At 41.4% G+C, this 16,090-nt stretch overlaps 1 protein-coding gene across 3 annotated transcripts in view; it reads right to left on the minus strand.

Moving 5' to 3' along the window:
* LOC133957202 (thymocyte selection-associated high mobility group box protein TOX-like) overlaps positions 1-9,764 on the minus strand; it is a 75,290-nt gene extending 65,526 nt beyond the window's left edge. For all 3 annotated transcript variants that reach the window (XM_062392673.1, XM_062392672.1, XM_062392671.1), the window contains exon 1: positions 9,125-9,764. In XM_062392673.1, coding sequence (XP_062248657.1) covers positions 9,125-9,229 — 105 coding nt within the window. In that variant the 5' untranslated portion in view covers positions 9,230-9,764. The remainder of the gene's footprint in view (positions 1-9,124) is intronic.
* Positions 9,765-16,090: the final 6,326 nt, after the last annotated feature.

Genomic DNA, 16,090 nt, shown 5'->3' on the forward strand with positions numbered 1-16,090 from the left:
ATATAGATAGATAGATAGATAGATAGATAGATAGATAGATAGATAGATAGATAGATAGATAGATAGATAGATAGATAGATAGATAGATAGATAGATAGATAGATAGATAGATAGATAGATAGGCTATGTATGGAAGTGATGGTTATTATTTTTGGTTTTGTCAGCGATAAGATGACTTTTTCATACAGCACAAATCATATAGGAGGAGGTTTTATAATAAGGTTTCTATATGTTGGGTTTTATCATTACTTTTATGTAAAGGGAGAAATTCTGTCTCAAACCAGACGTGATAAGAATTCAAGGGGAAACTCTACATGTATAAAACTCGGTGAGTTATAGTTTAACCCTGTTTTTTATCCAGTCTTTGCACCTTCACAGCTTCTGTGTGAGGCAGCTGACTGTACAAGATTGCATCATTATTCCCCACCTGATATGTAGACAGTTTAATGGAGTTGCTCTCATAATCCGAGAGAGGCCAGTAATTATAAAAGCATGCGTGTGTAAACTCGGCTACTTTCGCTCCAATGTAGAGACAGGGAGAGGGAAACATTTCTTGATTTTTATCAAAGGAAAAATTGGGGACAATGCGCGATGAAAGACACCGTTGTTTTTTTCAACAAGTCACTGTGTCAGTTGAGAATTTCCTTTGTGTGCGACTCTGTGTTCGGGGGATGTTGCATGAATGGGCAGTCAGCATTTAGGGTTCAAAAGAAAACAGCAGCCTGAGCTCCTGTGTGTGTGAAAACCAAGGCTACGGTGCTCTGTATCGAGTGCCATTGTTTTGGTAATAGTAAACCTGGGGCACTTGCCAGGAGGCATTAGTCATTCATCTAACAAGCTTCACAAAGCAAACCACAAAGTGCTCCACTGTCGACTTCCTCTTATTGAATTCAGAGCACATAAGCACATTTCCAAGTGTCTTACAGCGAGGTCCAAACTTTCTGATTACTAGCTACCTGAAATATAGCTGCCATGTTTGTTTAGTTGTGCGTTTCCCTGACAGGAAGCCTGCTCATTTGGCAGCATGAAGGCTATTTTTTTTTCTTCGTTTTTTTTTTTTTTTTTTGCGAGTACGGCAGAGAAGAAGAAGGGAGGTGGCGGGTGAAAGGCAGATAGGAGGGGATTAGGGCGGAGTGCAATTTTTCAGAAGGCCAGGCATACGACATGATCTCTAATTACCCACAAAGCACTGTGTAACCCAAGCCACAGATTAGGCTGCATTATCAGGCTTAATAAAACATGACCATCTCTCAGTTTCACTCCCTCTTCCTGCCGCACTACTGCAATCATTTGTTCCTGGTTATGACATTGACGATGCCTATGCTGAGTAACTGACCTGAGGCTCTACCTGTCACTGTTTAACTGCAGCAACAAGTGCAGCCGGGAGAATTTCTCTATGATTGGGTGAATTGGAGTCTGAGACAGAAGCAAGCCCATTGTTAGACCTTTGTGCAGTACTTAAGTTCACTTTAGAGGTACTTGAACTTTGGTTATTTACATTTTTGTTATACTCCATTTATGATGGAGATATTTCACTTTTTTACTCCACTAAATTAGTATTAATTGCTCTCCAAATCATCTTTAAAAAGCTGCTCATACCAGTGAAAATAATGTAACTCTATAATATAAAGGCAACATAACACTAATAGGGACTATTTGGCTACATTACAGTTTTCTTTTTCATTAAAAAGGTGTTTTAATTTTGAAATTAAAAATATTAAAAAACATACAGTGTGCTCTCCGGATTTTTTACTTAAGTACAGCACTACAGTGTAAAGATACTCTACTATATTATTTATATAAAAATGTAAGATGTTTAATGAAATATTTAATATATCTCTTGATGCTATCATTGCCCATTCCAACAATACGAGTTATGTCACTCAAAACTATAGGTTATCGAATAACCTCCTATTAAATATTGAAATAAAAAAGAATCACACTTTATATTATTATTATTATCGATATTTGATATTTAAATAAAAAATGTAAAAGTTCTTGCGTTTCTCAGTAAAGTTTTTACACTGCAGTGATTAGACTTTTACTGAAGTGAAGCATCTGAATACTTTTTCCACCACTGGTGCCAGCAACACACACGTACACATATATACAAACACATACACAAGCACACATATGCATGCGCACTTTCTCGCTTCACATGGGTTGTACCAGTAAGTGCTGCTTTAGGCTACGGTTTTTCACTACTCTCTACCGTGTTATTAACAATTCTATAAAAAGATCAGCTCAAGTTTCTCTTTCCTGTGTGTTAACAACGCTATCGAGCTGCTATGAGGTCGCCGAAGCCTCGTTATGAGGGAGATTGAGTCCTCGGCAGCACAACACCACTGACTGTATGTCATAATTTCCAAAATCCTACTTTTCTTTCCCCTGTTTGTTTTTCTAAGCGACATCACTCATCGGTAGGCTCGTAGCCAACTTGCGACTAAATAGGTCGACAACACAAGACAGGGCCTCTTTCTTTCGCTTTGCCTCCTTTTTCTCAACCCACAAGCCTCCTCTAACCTCTCTACCTCCTCTTTTTTCCGAACATCTATCTCTGTTCTTTTCTTTTTTGGTAACTCCAGTAACTTTTCACTTTTTGCACTGTCTTTGGCAGTTCCCACATCTTCAACCAGAGATAATAGCTTTGCAAGAAGTAAAACCACAGAAAAAACCACTGTACTTTCTGTCACACTTCTCTTTCTGCTCCTTGTAGACGACGATCATGAAGCTCATCATTAGCTCTCGAAGAGGAAGAATGAGCTACAGTTTGATTACCTCCGCGGCTCCGTGGGCTTGCGCAGCCTTTGCCGACTGAATTGGATGCAGACGATTACAGCCTTGCACAGGCAATTATATCTGCCTGCTAAATATGTCACACACAATAAACACATGCTCCTGACAGACAAGGGACAAGGCGAGGCAGTCACAGCTGGAGGGAGGAGGACAGAGAGTAAATCCGGGATCATATGTATTCATTAACTCCATCCTCTTTAAGTGGAGACCTCTCACAGTCCCAATCAATGCATGTCAGTGAATTAATTAAATAAACAGCGGGCCCCGATCAGAAGTCACAGATCTGATGGTGAATTGCGACAAAAAAAAAAAAAAAAACATTCTGCCTGAGATATTACCTCAAGAAAGAATGAAACATACACAGATGAGGCGCACTTTGTCAAACTTTGTGTTAGTCTATGGGCTAGAGGCCATTAATTGTAATCTTATTATTGGTACTGTCCCCTCAGACAGCAGAACAAACATGGCACTGACACCAGGCCAATAATATTTGTAAAGGATATTCAGTGAAAACAAGGGAGGGAAAGAGCCTTAAATCCCTGGCAAGGAGCTTATACCATGGCCCATGGTGTTTGCACAGGACATACCTCAGGAAGCTGAGACAACTGGGAATGTTTGTCCAGCTTCCAGCCTCTTCCATGCATACATACAGCACAGTACATACATACAGTATATATGTATATATATATATATACTGTACATTCATATATATATATATACACTCTAAGGGAATACATGTTTCATATCATACATACATGCTCAGAGTAGGCCTACATACAACATGCATGTGTCACATACACTAAATATATATATATATCAATGTATGCTACACATACTTACCAAGGCTGTCAATACTTTAAATAGTTAACTATCCATTGATTACTTTATTGATAAACTTTGCATTCTACAACATGTCAGAAAATAGATCAAATATGCATATGTGATATATTTTGGTCAATAGATGCATTTATATAGTTATCTATCCAACATGCTTAACAGTTTGCAACTCATTCACCCATTCACACACACACACACAGTAACCAGGAACGTTAGGCTGAAAAAAAGACCTAAAAAGGTAACAAAAACGAGCACACACACACCCATGGCAGTGAGCTATCATGTAATGTGCCGGCCTGACCATCAGGTGCAAATTGCTGAAGGACACTTGGGCGTGCAGAGAGGAGGAGCCGAGTCACAGTCAGTCACCACATGATTTTCAAACTACAGGAAACTACCCTGTTAATTGACTAATAATTCAGAGCTTACACCTACCACAAATGACCTTCAGGAAGAGGAACTCATGCACTTCCTCTTATTTGTCCCCATATGTTTACCTTCTGCCCAGAAACCCTGGCTGGGTCTTGTTCGAGATAAGATTAACTGTATCTGTGGTAGATTGTTTATTGTAGCTTCCACAAACACACTGTGGTGTCGGTTTCTTTCATTTCCATTGCAAAACCAAAAAATGCATAGATAGATAGATAGATAGATAGATAGATAGATAGATATGGATTGATAGATAGAGAAATAGATAGATGTGTAAATATTTGCATGAGCCACTCCTTCTGAGCGTTTGCCAGCATGACAAACACAATCAACTAAACACCTGGGGGCCTACTCTGCCAGGTGTTTGGATGCACTGTTTCCTTTTCTCTCATCTTCTTCTTCTTCTTCTTCTTCTTCTTCTTCTTCTTCTTCTTCTTCTTCTTCTTCTTCAGTAAGAAGGAGAATGCCATTGCACTGCCCCATGGGAAGGACTAGGCTGACTAATGTAAGCACACTACAGTGCGGCGGCTGGTCTTAATTATGGCAACAGACGCTGAGGGGAAATGCACTGGTACCACCAACAAGCAAGTGGCTCGCAACTTGCCCCCCCCCCCCCCCCCCCCAGAAAAGAATGGAAACATCTTTGAAAATGTAAGTGCACAAGACAACTACATATATAGAATAGGTCCAGTTTTTTTTTTTACTTTAATGAAAAAATTATTGCAAATTATATATTTATAGACTACAGGCCATTTAAATGTCGTTTTCATGATAATTTTTTTTACAGAATCAAGTGTCTTATTTCCTTTCATAAATTTTATATTTATTTGTACCTTTCTACAGAAATCAAAAGTAATCTTCAAATAATATGAATCCTTAAAACAAAGTCGTAAATATAACTGATGTGGACACCTTGTGGTTGGTTGGGAAACGTCTCACACAGTCAATGAGGTTAAAAAAATCATATACAGGGCAAGAGATATCTGTGCCATACGCAGGCTATCTGACTCATCCAATGTCACAGCCAATCTAAGTTTCACTGAAATGCTTTCAAATGGTCGGAATCCCCATCTAAAATCTCCCCTGTGTGTCGGGGCAGGGAGAACATGATTTAGAGACTGTTTTTGCTCTGGCCCCTGCTTGCTGTGTGTCACCGGCCCTTACTGTGGTATGCATGGCCTTCCTCTGCACAGGACTATGAAAGCAATTGTGATTGTGATTCCATAGTCAGCAAAACGCTTGAATGGCCCCGAGTTAGCATGCACACGCACAAACACCGAACCGTACACACACACACACACACACACACACACACTATGTCTCCACACTGGGCCACTGATTCCTTCAACCCATCTGACTCTCACTCATCCTTTAACTCTCCTGCTCTGCCTCTCCGCCACATAAAACAGAGTGTGTCATTAGCTAATAGCAGCAACACCACTCAACATAAACATGCACCACAGCCAGCATTACAAGGAGCGGCTGTCAGCCATGTTTAAGTGCTGGAGGAGTTAAAAATAACACTTGTACACACTAAGCCAAAACTAACAGCAAGTATGTCTGTGTTTATTCAAGAGCTTATTTCACTCAAGGATGATCAGTTGATGGAAACTGACTGAGTGACTAAAATATGCTAATGCAATGAGACCCAACCTGGCAGCACTATATTAAAAATAAAATGGAGATAAGGCATTTCCAATGGAGCATATCCGTCCCCCGGCTTATCTAAGGCAGAGGAGACCACCAGCTAACAAAGCCAGCTCTTCAATCATGCCCTATCTAAGCAGATATCAGTTGTTGGTAGGATATATGAGCTGGGTGGGGCCTGTGTGTATAAACACAGGGCCTGCTCTCTCTCCCTCTCTCCCTCTCTCTCTCTGCCCTCCATCCTGGCGCTCTACTGTAGGCAGCGACTCACCTCAGCAGCAGCAGCAGTCAGCACTGTTTGATTAAGGTATTCAAATAAAGGAGCAGACACTGTGTTCCCATTTCACAGAGTCAACCGAAAGTGCCGGACAAACAGCCACAGTGCAATTACAGTTGTGCATGTTGTATTAGACAAGATGCGTCCGTGTGGTTTCATGGCTTTCTGCAACACATTAAGTGCAAATAAGTACAGTATAAGCACAGCAACACATGCATCATGCAGCAGAGAGCATTAAAACACGGCACAGTTTCATTTTGCCATCAGAGAGCAAAGCTGTTATACCGTGTAATATCTCTTCAGCTGTGGGAGAGCGCCACAGTAATAAAAGAGACACACTCACAGTGAAACAAAGTGAGCACTGAAAATATTGAAGTGAACATCTTCAGGGTTATTTATGGATCTTTCTGATTCATCTCAGTCTGCACTTGAAGTACTTCTGCGCATTTTATGCATGTCTTTCTTTGTGTACCTCCCCTTTTTTTTCTCCATCTTGTGTAATGATGATGAACATCGCAGTAAATAGTCTTAGCACAAACTGTTCACGCTGCTTAAGGACCAATCGACCTAGACCGATCATGGACAACACATCCAAAGTAATGGAAACGACTCGTGTCAATTGGTGAATCACAGTAAATCATCAACACGAAGGTGAAAAGAAAGCAAATTCTAATATTATGAATGCAGTGAGCCGCAGCTCCAAGTGAGCAAAAGTGTGACAAAGGCTTATAGCATGACAGCGTGTTTCTGGAAGTCACAAAAACTTGCTAATTACTCAAAACCAGGCTTGTTTCCACTCCATGCATCCAGAAATAATCGGTGTCACAAGGAACAGGTTTGTAAATAAACAGGCTGTAAAGCTAAAATACAAGCACATGCTCATTTTATCCAATTACGGCTGTGTGTGACTCAGATTAACACTACCAATTTCACTGCAATAAAAGGAGAAATGTTGTCTGAGGCTGCAATTTGCTTTTTACTATAATTGTGAATCGGGAGCAGCCAGTAATGATGCTAAATCCTAATATGATTGCCAAATTTCAACCATTTAACCAAAATTGAATATTTACCCAATGATAATATCCTGAAGGAATATTTTCAAGATAAACTAGACCCCAACTAATCCTGCTCCAAACCGAAGTACAGCCACATGAATATGCAAAGTGACCCCCTAAAAATGATTAACCTCTAGCCTCCGCTCTGCTCAAGAAGGAGACCTGTGCTGAATTTGAAAATTGGCCAACCAGTGCTGCCAGAGGTGATTAGCAGCGTGCAGATCTGATCTGTAGATACAGTACCTACATAACAAATCAGATGTCTCTTTAATGCCACCGTCAGCTTGACGAGCGTTTGAGGAGAGCAACTTGACCTCGAGCGGCGTGTTAACAGGACACAGAATCCCCCCCCAGGTCCCGGCCTCATTTGCATTGCTAGTGTAGGTAGTTAGTGTTACAAATGCGATGATGGCAAATTATACCTCCCCTCGTTGAAAGAACCCTAGGTAGAGGGAGCGGAGGCCTTTCAATAATTCAAAATGAACACTTGTAATTTTGAGGGGTGCCACGCTTTCGCGTGGTTGACAGCAGCGTGGTGTCACCTTCTCCCTAGTGAGAGCACTTTTTATCGTTTAATATCTGGAGGCTTTGTTTCCAGGATTCGTGCGGTGCGTGGATATCAGGATATTCCTGGGATTATCCGCGCGGAGGATGATCCTAATTCGTCTGACCTACAAGATAGAAAGCCTGTGCGGAGGAGACAGTTATACGAGCCCATTTGGTGACACAGGTGTAAACCGGCCTTATCTGTTAATGTTTTAGATGGACCTTATTTCATCTGTGATCGAATGGGAGTCACTGTGGCCGGTTAATTTTACTTTCTGCCAGCACGTTGTTTTTCTGCTGGCAAAGCTTGAGCAACAACCATATACGACACAGTTTTTACGACCTTAAGTGGGAGATGATCTTTTCGGTTAATTACTGGAAAATTCCGTTCGGTCAGAGAGATGTTCCATTGCCCACACAGCGAAAGACAAACATCCCCAACCTTGACTTGTATTAGTGCCTTCACTGTCCTGTACCGGAAGGCCAGAGAGCAAGGCAAAGAAGTTCATCCACAGCAGCAGCTCTACATCCAGAGCCTGTGGATGTCGCCATGGTATGTGACAACAGCAGAGTCTAACTTAGGGTTATCAGATGGTTGAGGTGCTGTTAATACAATCAGATATTTTATTAGTTGGAAATGGGTTTCCTTGTATTGCCACAGGTTGTGTGTTTGTAGGTTGGTTTACTTTGTGTTGTTTCTGTTGCTTGTGGCAGGTTGACAACTACAGATTTAATAATCCCCGAGCCTTGTAATATCTGCAACAGAATAACTAAGGTATTGGTTGTTATTTTTGATTTTTTTCCTGGAAAACTACAAAAATAATTGTTGTTTTAAATTCCTGCGCACTTGCAATTGTGTTGAGTGCAGTGTCCAAAGCCCAAAAGCTGCGGGGTGTCAACGCACAGAGACCGGGAGAAAAGAGTGATACTTGTGGCAGCCAGACTCTGTGGTTTCTCCTTACAAAGTAATTAACAGTACATTACTGGCACACATCCATTTAATCGTTGAACTCCCGGCGGAGAACCACGTAAGCTACGTAAGAAATCATTGAGAAGGGGAGCTGATGTGCGCATGAGAGCAGCGAAGTGGGACGGTATGGATTCCATACAGTTCCTGGTATTCCACGTCGGGTGGGACCTTTAATGCCAGCTTTGTGCTAAACACAACTGCACCATCTCTCCGGGGGAAATAACATAATAAGCACGTTGGGTGGAAGGGGAGGAAAAGTTGGGACTATTCATTTGCTTCCAACAGCCATATAGGAAAATTGCAGGTTTCAGTGTAAAGTAATATGCGGTGTAATTTTTGTTTCTGTCCTGTTCCACACTAAAGGAACAGCATCTCATCCAAGCCCAGGTCACTTTACTTGCTGACACTTGACATTTTGAGGCGACTGAGCGCCCGTGGATGAAAAACGCATCCGTACAAAGCGTGCGTTGGCAGTGCGTAAACATGGTGTATTGGCACAAAACATACAGAGAGACAGGTGAGGTGTGCGGCGTTTCGATGCACGAGGCTACGCGGTGTGTTCTTTACCTTGTTCGAGTGGTAATAGTCCAACGAGCTCAGGCAACTTGGATCAGTCGGTAGGGAGCATGAACCCACATTAGCCGGGGGCGCAGGATAAAATCTCACGTCCATCTCAGGTTGTGCGAGACTGGAGGCATGAAATCACTTTCAGCGTCTTTGACTCAGTATTGTCTCAGCAAACACAACGCCAGGAGGAGAAAAAAAAAAAACCACACACAGAAGAGAGACCAAAAAAAAAAAGAAAAGAAAAGAAGTGGGGGAGTTTTGTTCTACTCGGTACACTCTTCCCTCACATCCGTTCGTGGCCGAACTTCGGCACCAACTCTGGTGAATGATGCGCAGTACTCCTCGGCACAGCCCCGCACCAGGATGTGGAACACTCACTTACGCACAACGCAGGAGTAGCAATTGCATTGGACTCGCACGTGTTGGCAAGAAAAGAAAAACTATCCCCCTCGTTCCAGAGCAAATAAAAAAACCTCCAACTTAGATCCTCTCTTATTAGATCTTTGTGAATGTTAGAGCTGAACAGCAGCGCGTCAGTGTGCAGCCTCTGCTTTTTCCCCCCACTGCTCTCAGGACTCCATACGGGCTTTGTTGTGGAGGCGCATACTCTTGCATTGGTTCCAGTACAGAAGTGGTTGGACTTCCCTCTGCCATGCGACCTCTGCCGATAATAAACGGGAAAGAGGAACGGAGGGAGAAGGGGGAGGGGAGATTGGTGGCTGCCTTGGCAACCGCTCTCCTTTCTGCAACTGCGCGCTCCTGATTAGCTGGAAATGTAGTGGTGTGCACGGCTGTGCATTATAAAGCGTCCTCTGCTCCATCAGTGCTTCATAAAGGCTTCCATTTGGGTTATTGTGCCGGGGAGGATGGAGGCAGGTTGCGAACAGTCTCTCTGGTTCATCAATGCTCGTTTTTTTCTTGCATTTGTATTCATAATCTGCATTAAACTGCTGTAAAATGTTTATGTAATCTAGTTATACACATCCCATTCTAATCCGTGGTCTAAAACAGTTTCTTCTGCACTTTGATTTTACTGTTATGTCTATAAAAGACAGAAAGAAACATTTGATAAATAAAAAAATGCAAATGTATTTAACTATAGAGCATACGGATGTGGGCCACTTCAGGCAATGATGCAGCAACCTCTGTTCTTTTCATGGCCCTGACAAAATGGTTGTTAGCCAAAAGTGGCCCACTTTGAATTGACAAACGTGGCCTGCATATCCCAAAACAAGCATGGTCTTTTTTTTTGCCAAACACGCAGTGCGGGTGTAATCTGGATGTGAACCCAAAGTGGCCCATGTGGTAAATGGTGAATATGGCCCAAATAACACAGAAATACCTCCTTTGGCACCTTTGGTTGACGTATGGCTATGGCTTACTAGTGGCCCAGATCTGGATAACAGGAGCAGACCGGCCAAGTGCCATCATTCCACGTGGTATGTGGGCCGTGTGCCGGTGTGGCACTGTGACTGTCCGCCAAATGGGCCGCATGAATTAAACCATCTATGTATAGAGTTGTTGAAAACTGAAGATATTTACATTCATTTTAAAGTTGCATTTTAGTAGTTGTAAGGCTTGATATGCCAGTATGGTTGTTTTTTTATGCATTGACATGTGTTTGCCTGAACCTTATGTTGAGGTTATGTTAAATATATCATAAAGTCCAGTGTTTTTATAGAATTATGGAAAACTGAACTTTCATTGATCATAGAGTTGTTGTTTTTCTCTGATTTCACGACTACTTTTGGGATTATTAGGTCCAGGTTTTTCAGAGACTCCCTGGGGTTACTCATTGTTATTTTTTACTGCATTTTTACTTTTCACTCTCATGTTTTCACGTGAACATGCTGTTAGTTAGTCAGTTTATTATACAAATCCCAATATTAATCTATTGTCTAAAACAGTATGGGTAATTTATTTATAAGACAAGTGCCCACATATCATTTATCATAAAGTTCAGTGTATGATAAAGTTGCTGAAAACTTAGGTCATTGTCATTTATCATAAAGTTGTTTATTCTTCTGTAGCGCTTGCATTTTAGGTTTTACTGTTATTTTCATCAAAAGACACAAATATATGTACATTTAAAATCAAATGTGCGATATTGACCGCAAACAAGGAACAATAATGAACACCTGTAAAAGTGTGTCTATGCGGTGTTCTTCGTGGATTATGCACAAGGGGCTTTAATCTCGTGTTGCCATACAGTTGCAGATGTGTGCGGAGAGAAGCTGCGGCTGCGAGAGCCGCTTCTGACAGCTCACTGAATGTGATGGATAGCACACCCTTGCCCTGTGATGTGCATGCACATTTGATGTTGAAATGGCCTATCCATGGGACCATTGTCTTTCAATCATGTCAAGGCGAAGTACAGAATGGAGCACATTTTCTGCTGCCTGGCGTTATTACTTTGCCACATTTTACAGCACATCCTTGCACCCTGCCTGCCCAGAAATCGTCTTTATCCTCCTGACGCTGTTCTGTTTGAAGAAAGCTAATTTGAACAGTTGTTTGGGGGAGATAGGTTGCAATTAAAACAGTGATAATACAGTCTCTATGTCACTCCGCAACCGTTTTTGCAGACAGGCTTTCATTAGATGAACCTGAATGTGAATAAAGGAGAGAGGAGAACACGGAGAAGGGCACAATTGTTTTTACACAAACCGTGACAGCAGCATCTGCCCACAGCTGCAGCTCCTATGTTCCTAGCTTTCGCAAGTTTCAATAGCCAGTCGTCGTTTCAGCAGGTCTATTATGTTACAGTGCAGCCTCTTTACAGTGCGGGCCTACATCGGTAGGCACGTCCTGCCACTCTCCCCCGGCACGGCTCACAGAGAGTTAACCACATGGCTCAGTGCCATGGCTTCATGGGAATGGAATGTGGAGTGCTGTGTGTGCAGGGCTCCTTTCCCAGCATCCCTCACTGCCCAGGCGCATGCTAATGATCAGTATTATTGAAGCACAATTGATGGGCTAGCAACCAAACAAGAGAAACTAATTACTACTAAGGCTTTATTGTCCTTTAATTACGGAAGCTCTATGGCAATTAGTGCCGCACAAAGATGCAGCCCTACTTTAATCTCAAATAAAATGTGATGCAGATGAAAAAATTGGGAAGATGAAAGGTAGATAAGATAATTTGGCTTTCGGTTTGTTCTGCAGAGACGAAGGCTGATTTGTGTAAAGTGTGGGAGGACAAAAGAACTGCTGAGGGTTCTGCTAATTTAAACTGAAAATTATCTCAAAACAGAATTGGCACATGATATTTCAGTGACCTTGGAAAGCTACAGAAAACACACAGACACAGACACAGACAAAGACACACACACACACACACACACACACACACACACACACACACACAGACAGACAAGTGAACGCTGAACAACCACGTCCCCAAAGTTACAGCAGAAAACCAAGGCTGCAGTTTGTGATGCCATTAAATGATGACTTATAAAGCTATTACAATAAAGAACATCGACTTTGAAGAAGCACACACTAATTGTTTTACGCCCACGTGAGATTTCTATCGCATCGCAGAGCAAACTATGTCGAGCCCGTAGGAGCAGGGGAAGTGGAAACTACTGTAAAGCATCTATAGTAGAACGTTTAATGTTCCCATGACCTACATTGACTCATTCTCGAGAACACTAAAGCAACTATTAGTTCACAATGTCAGGTCACAAAAGGAAAAATCTGCATCATCAGTGAAGTTAACTCCAAACTTGTGTCACATTTTCCTATGGATCAGTTGTATCTTTGCTAGAGAGGACGACAATGAGCACGGCCTCACATTATCAGAGTCCTCCCGATGCACTTTGAACCTTTAAAAGTACCGTGACCTCTTTGAACATCATTTGTCCCGATTAAGCTTCATGCATTGTTCAAAATGTGTCCAAATGATCATATGTCATGAACAAAACCTCCCTTGCTCTCTTTCACACACACACACACACACAAACACACAAACAAACACGCATTAATAAGAACATTAAATAAAGTTAAAGTTAGGTAGTTCAAGTAAAGTTGTTGGATAATTACTCAAGCAATTTGCTTTGTCTGGTTGTTGAACCACATGCAGATTTGGAACGTGACCCCATTGAGCTTTGGTACTTTGTCTAGCATTGAGTCTTCTTAATCATGCAGCTGCTTCACCAGGCTTGAGAAAAAAAGAGGGACATTTATTTTTTGACTGGCAGAACGTTCTGTGGGTTCAAACTGTAGCAGCTACAGACGTTGCAAAAAGAAAATTCCTCTTTAATTTGAGAAACCTGTCATGAAGTTGGGGCAAACTTTGTCCATATTTACTAGTTTCAGGCTGCCATCTTCTGAAATGTGGTTTATTTAATATGTTTATTTTTACAAAGTAAACCGAATTGCTTAAGAAAGATAACAAAGACAACCGAAGCATTTTTAGCTATAAGGATTTAGAAAAATACATTCTAGAGTGGGAATCAACAGATAAACATAAGAGAAAAATTCTTAAATGAAACTCTGCCAAACCAGTTATATCCGTGATGTGCACACAACACACCCACAGCAGTACAGGACATGTTGTACCTGTACTGTCTGGCATTAAGCATATTTTGATCTGTTCATGCAAACTGTGGGCCTAAGGGCAACGGTTTAAGTTATATGCAAATTATACCATTATGTTAACTATGGTACTATGGAACAACACAGTTTTTCGAAACATACCCCCCCCCCCCCCCCCCAAATGATTAGTGTGTTACTCAAATGTGAACACGTGTTCTAACATATGTTGAAAAATACAGCATGTTTCAAAATGTTGACTTCTGCTTATTTTGAAAGTGCTTGCTAAATCATTTAATTATATGTCACATTCATAGTTTGAGGTGTAAAAGCTGGAAGTTATAAAGAAAGACATTTTGAATCTCACAAGACTAGTGTTCTGGGCCAGCTTGCTGACCTCTGACCCCTGTGCCAGGTTGCACTGACCCTGCTTGTTTGAGCAGGGCATGGGAACCTGCAGTGTGTCCTGAGTGTGTCAACAATCTGGCCTGAGACCACAAACAGCAGGGAAGATAATGTTTCTGGGATCATTAATTTACTCCGGGACAAGAGAAATGAGTTGTAACTTTCCATCTGTCGTGAATGTCACTTTAAGCTGCAGTGATACAGTATGAAACATTATCCAAACTGTTCCTCTGTCCAGATTCCTGGTAGAGATGTGGTGATCCTATAATGTCCTCGGTGCAGCTCTGCAGACAAGGAGGTCAGGACCTAGTTTCCCCAGAGGTCAACTCCCATACTCTGCTGCACAACTTTAAGCCTCTGACATCTGAACCACTAAAAGATTATGTCCATGTGTGGGTTATTTTTCTTGGTTTATTCCATACATGAAAAATGCTGACTTCATAACTTAAGTGTGCGCTCCAGTACAGTGCAGTACGTCTCAGTAGATGGGAGCTGGAGTTAGAATGTCGGGTTATTATGTGACTGACATCATGTCCTCATTGTGTCATCCATCTAGCAAATCACCCTGAAGCATAATTAAGGGAAATCACCGCAGGGCTTACATGCATTGACTCTTGATTTTGGTGAAAGAGATGTGTCTACCTTTTCCCCTTTGCACGAAGCGCTGCAGGAAGACAGAGAACGCTCAGTGAGAAGGAGAGCAGACTTGTCAGTCTGACCACGTTTCATTTAGCACTTCATTTCAAGGAAATTCAAGAGACTCCTCTAATTGCCTATAGCATTTCAGCTCTCATTTGAGGAAGAATGTATTGCAGTCTGCAGGAGCTCCGCTCAGTGTTTTCACATCATTAAAAAGGCCAACATTTGCACATGGTGATAATGTCAAGTGAGTTAAAGTTTAGTTTTTTACATTGTTTGTACAAAAACCGGAGAAAGAGTGTGTTGCTTGATTGCTAGTGTTTTGTAGGTGTGATCAAAACATGTCTGTGCCATTTACTTCCTGCGTTTTCTGTTTTGACCAGTTTGATTTCAGATGACGATTGTCTCATGCATGTTTTTCGCGCGTGTAGGATAACAGGACCTATTCTTATCAACGAGGCACATGGCATCATTTGCCGGGAAAATTGTCACTCAAGTGCTGGAGTCATTTCTACATAGAGAAATACAAGCATCCAATCACGGTCCCTTTCAGACGAGCAATTAGGATTCTTTTTGAGTCTCACAAATTATAGATGTTTTTAACTGAGTGAGGCACAAGAAACAAGGAAAGGAAAAAATGAGGCTAATTTGAATGCAGGCATCTTTGTTGAATGTGACTGAACAGCAATGACCATTAGAAACATTTTATTTACCAGTGACTGCACATTTTGGGGAATTTATTTGGTCAAAAGTCAACATTTATTTTCAGTAGCTGTTAACCTTAACAGCATCGCAATAAACTGATGTCAAAGTCCTGACCCTGCTTATGCAGATCACTCGATATAAAGTCAGCCCTTTTATTTTCAGTATATACCGAGATCATAACATGTAGATTCTCTGAAATCTCTATCATTCATGGTGGTGAAACAATTCTTTCTCTTCTCATGTTGCATCCTCTGATTAAATGAAGCATACTTGATCTTTATCTGGGCTGAAGGATGATTCCTGCATTGGCCTCTATCCCGCTCCTGTAGGCTCTGAAGTAAGACGACAAACACAATGAAAGTTATCAGAGGGATTGAAATTGTTTATATGTCCTCAAATCTGTCGATTAAGTTTTTTTAAAACTTAATCATCCTGAATGTTAAATTTAACCTCAGATAAAGTGTAATATATTGGACTATATCGCTCAAATATTTTCTTTTATTTGGAACAAAGTTATATATTTAGGTTTCTAGGCTATTAATATTTTAATGTTTCAAACTTAATGTTTCCCATCAACCGCATTGCCCACTCACAGCAGAGCAACTATTACAAGCATCGCAGACGGAGCTCCACAGCCACAGCCAACTCACCCAAGATAGCATAATGTTCCTCGAACACACC

The sequence above is a fragment of the Platichthys flesus genome, chromosome 7, assembly GCF_949316205.1.
Source record: "Platichthys flesus chromosome 7, fPlaFle2.1, whole genome shotgun sequence".
Classification (NCBI taxonomy): domain Eukaryota; kingdom Metazoa; phylum Chordata; class Actinopteri; order Pleuronectiformes; family Pleuronectidae; genus Platichthys; species Platichthys flesus.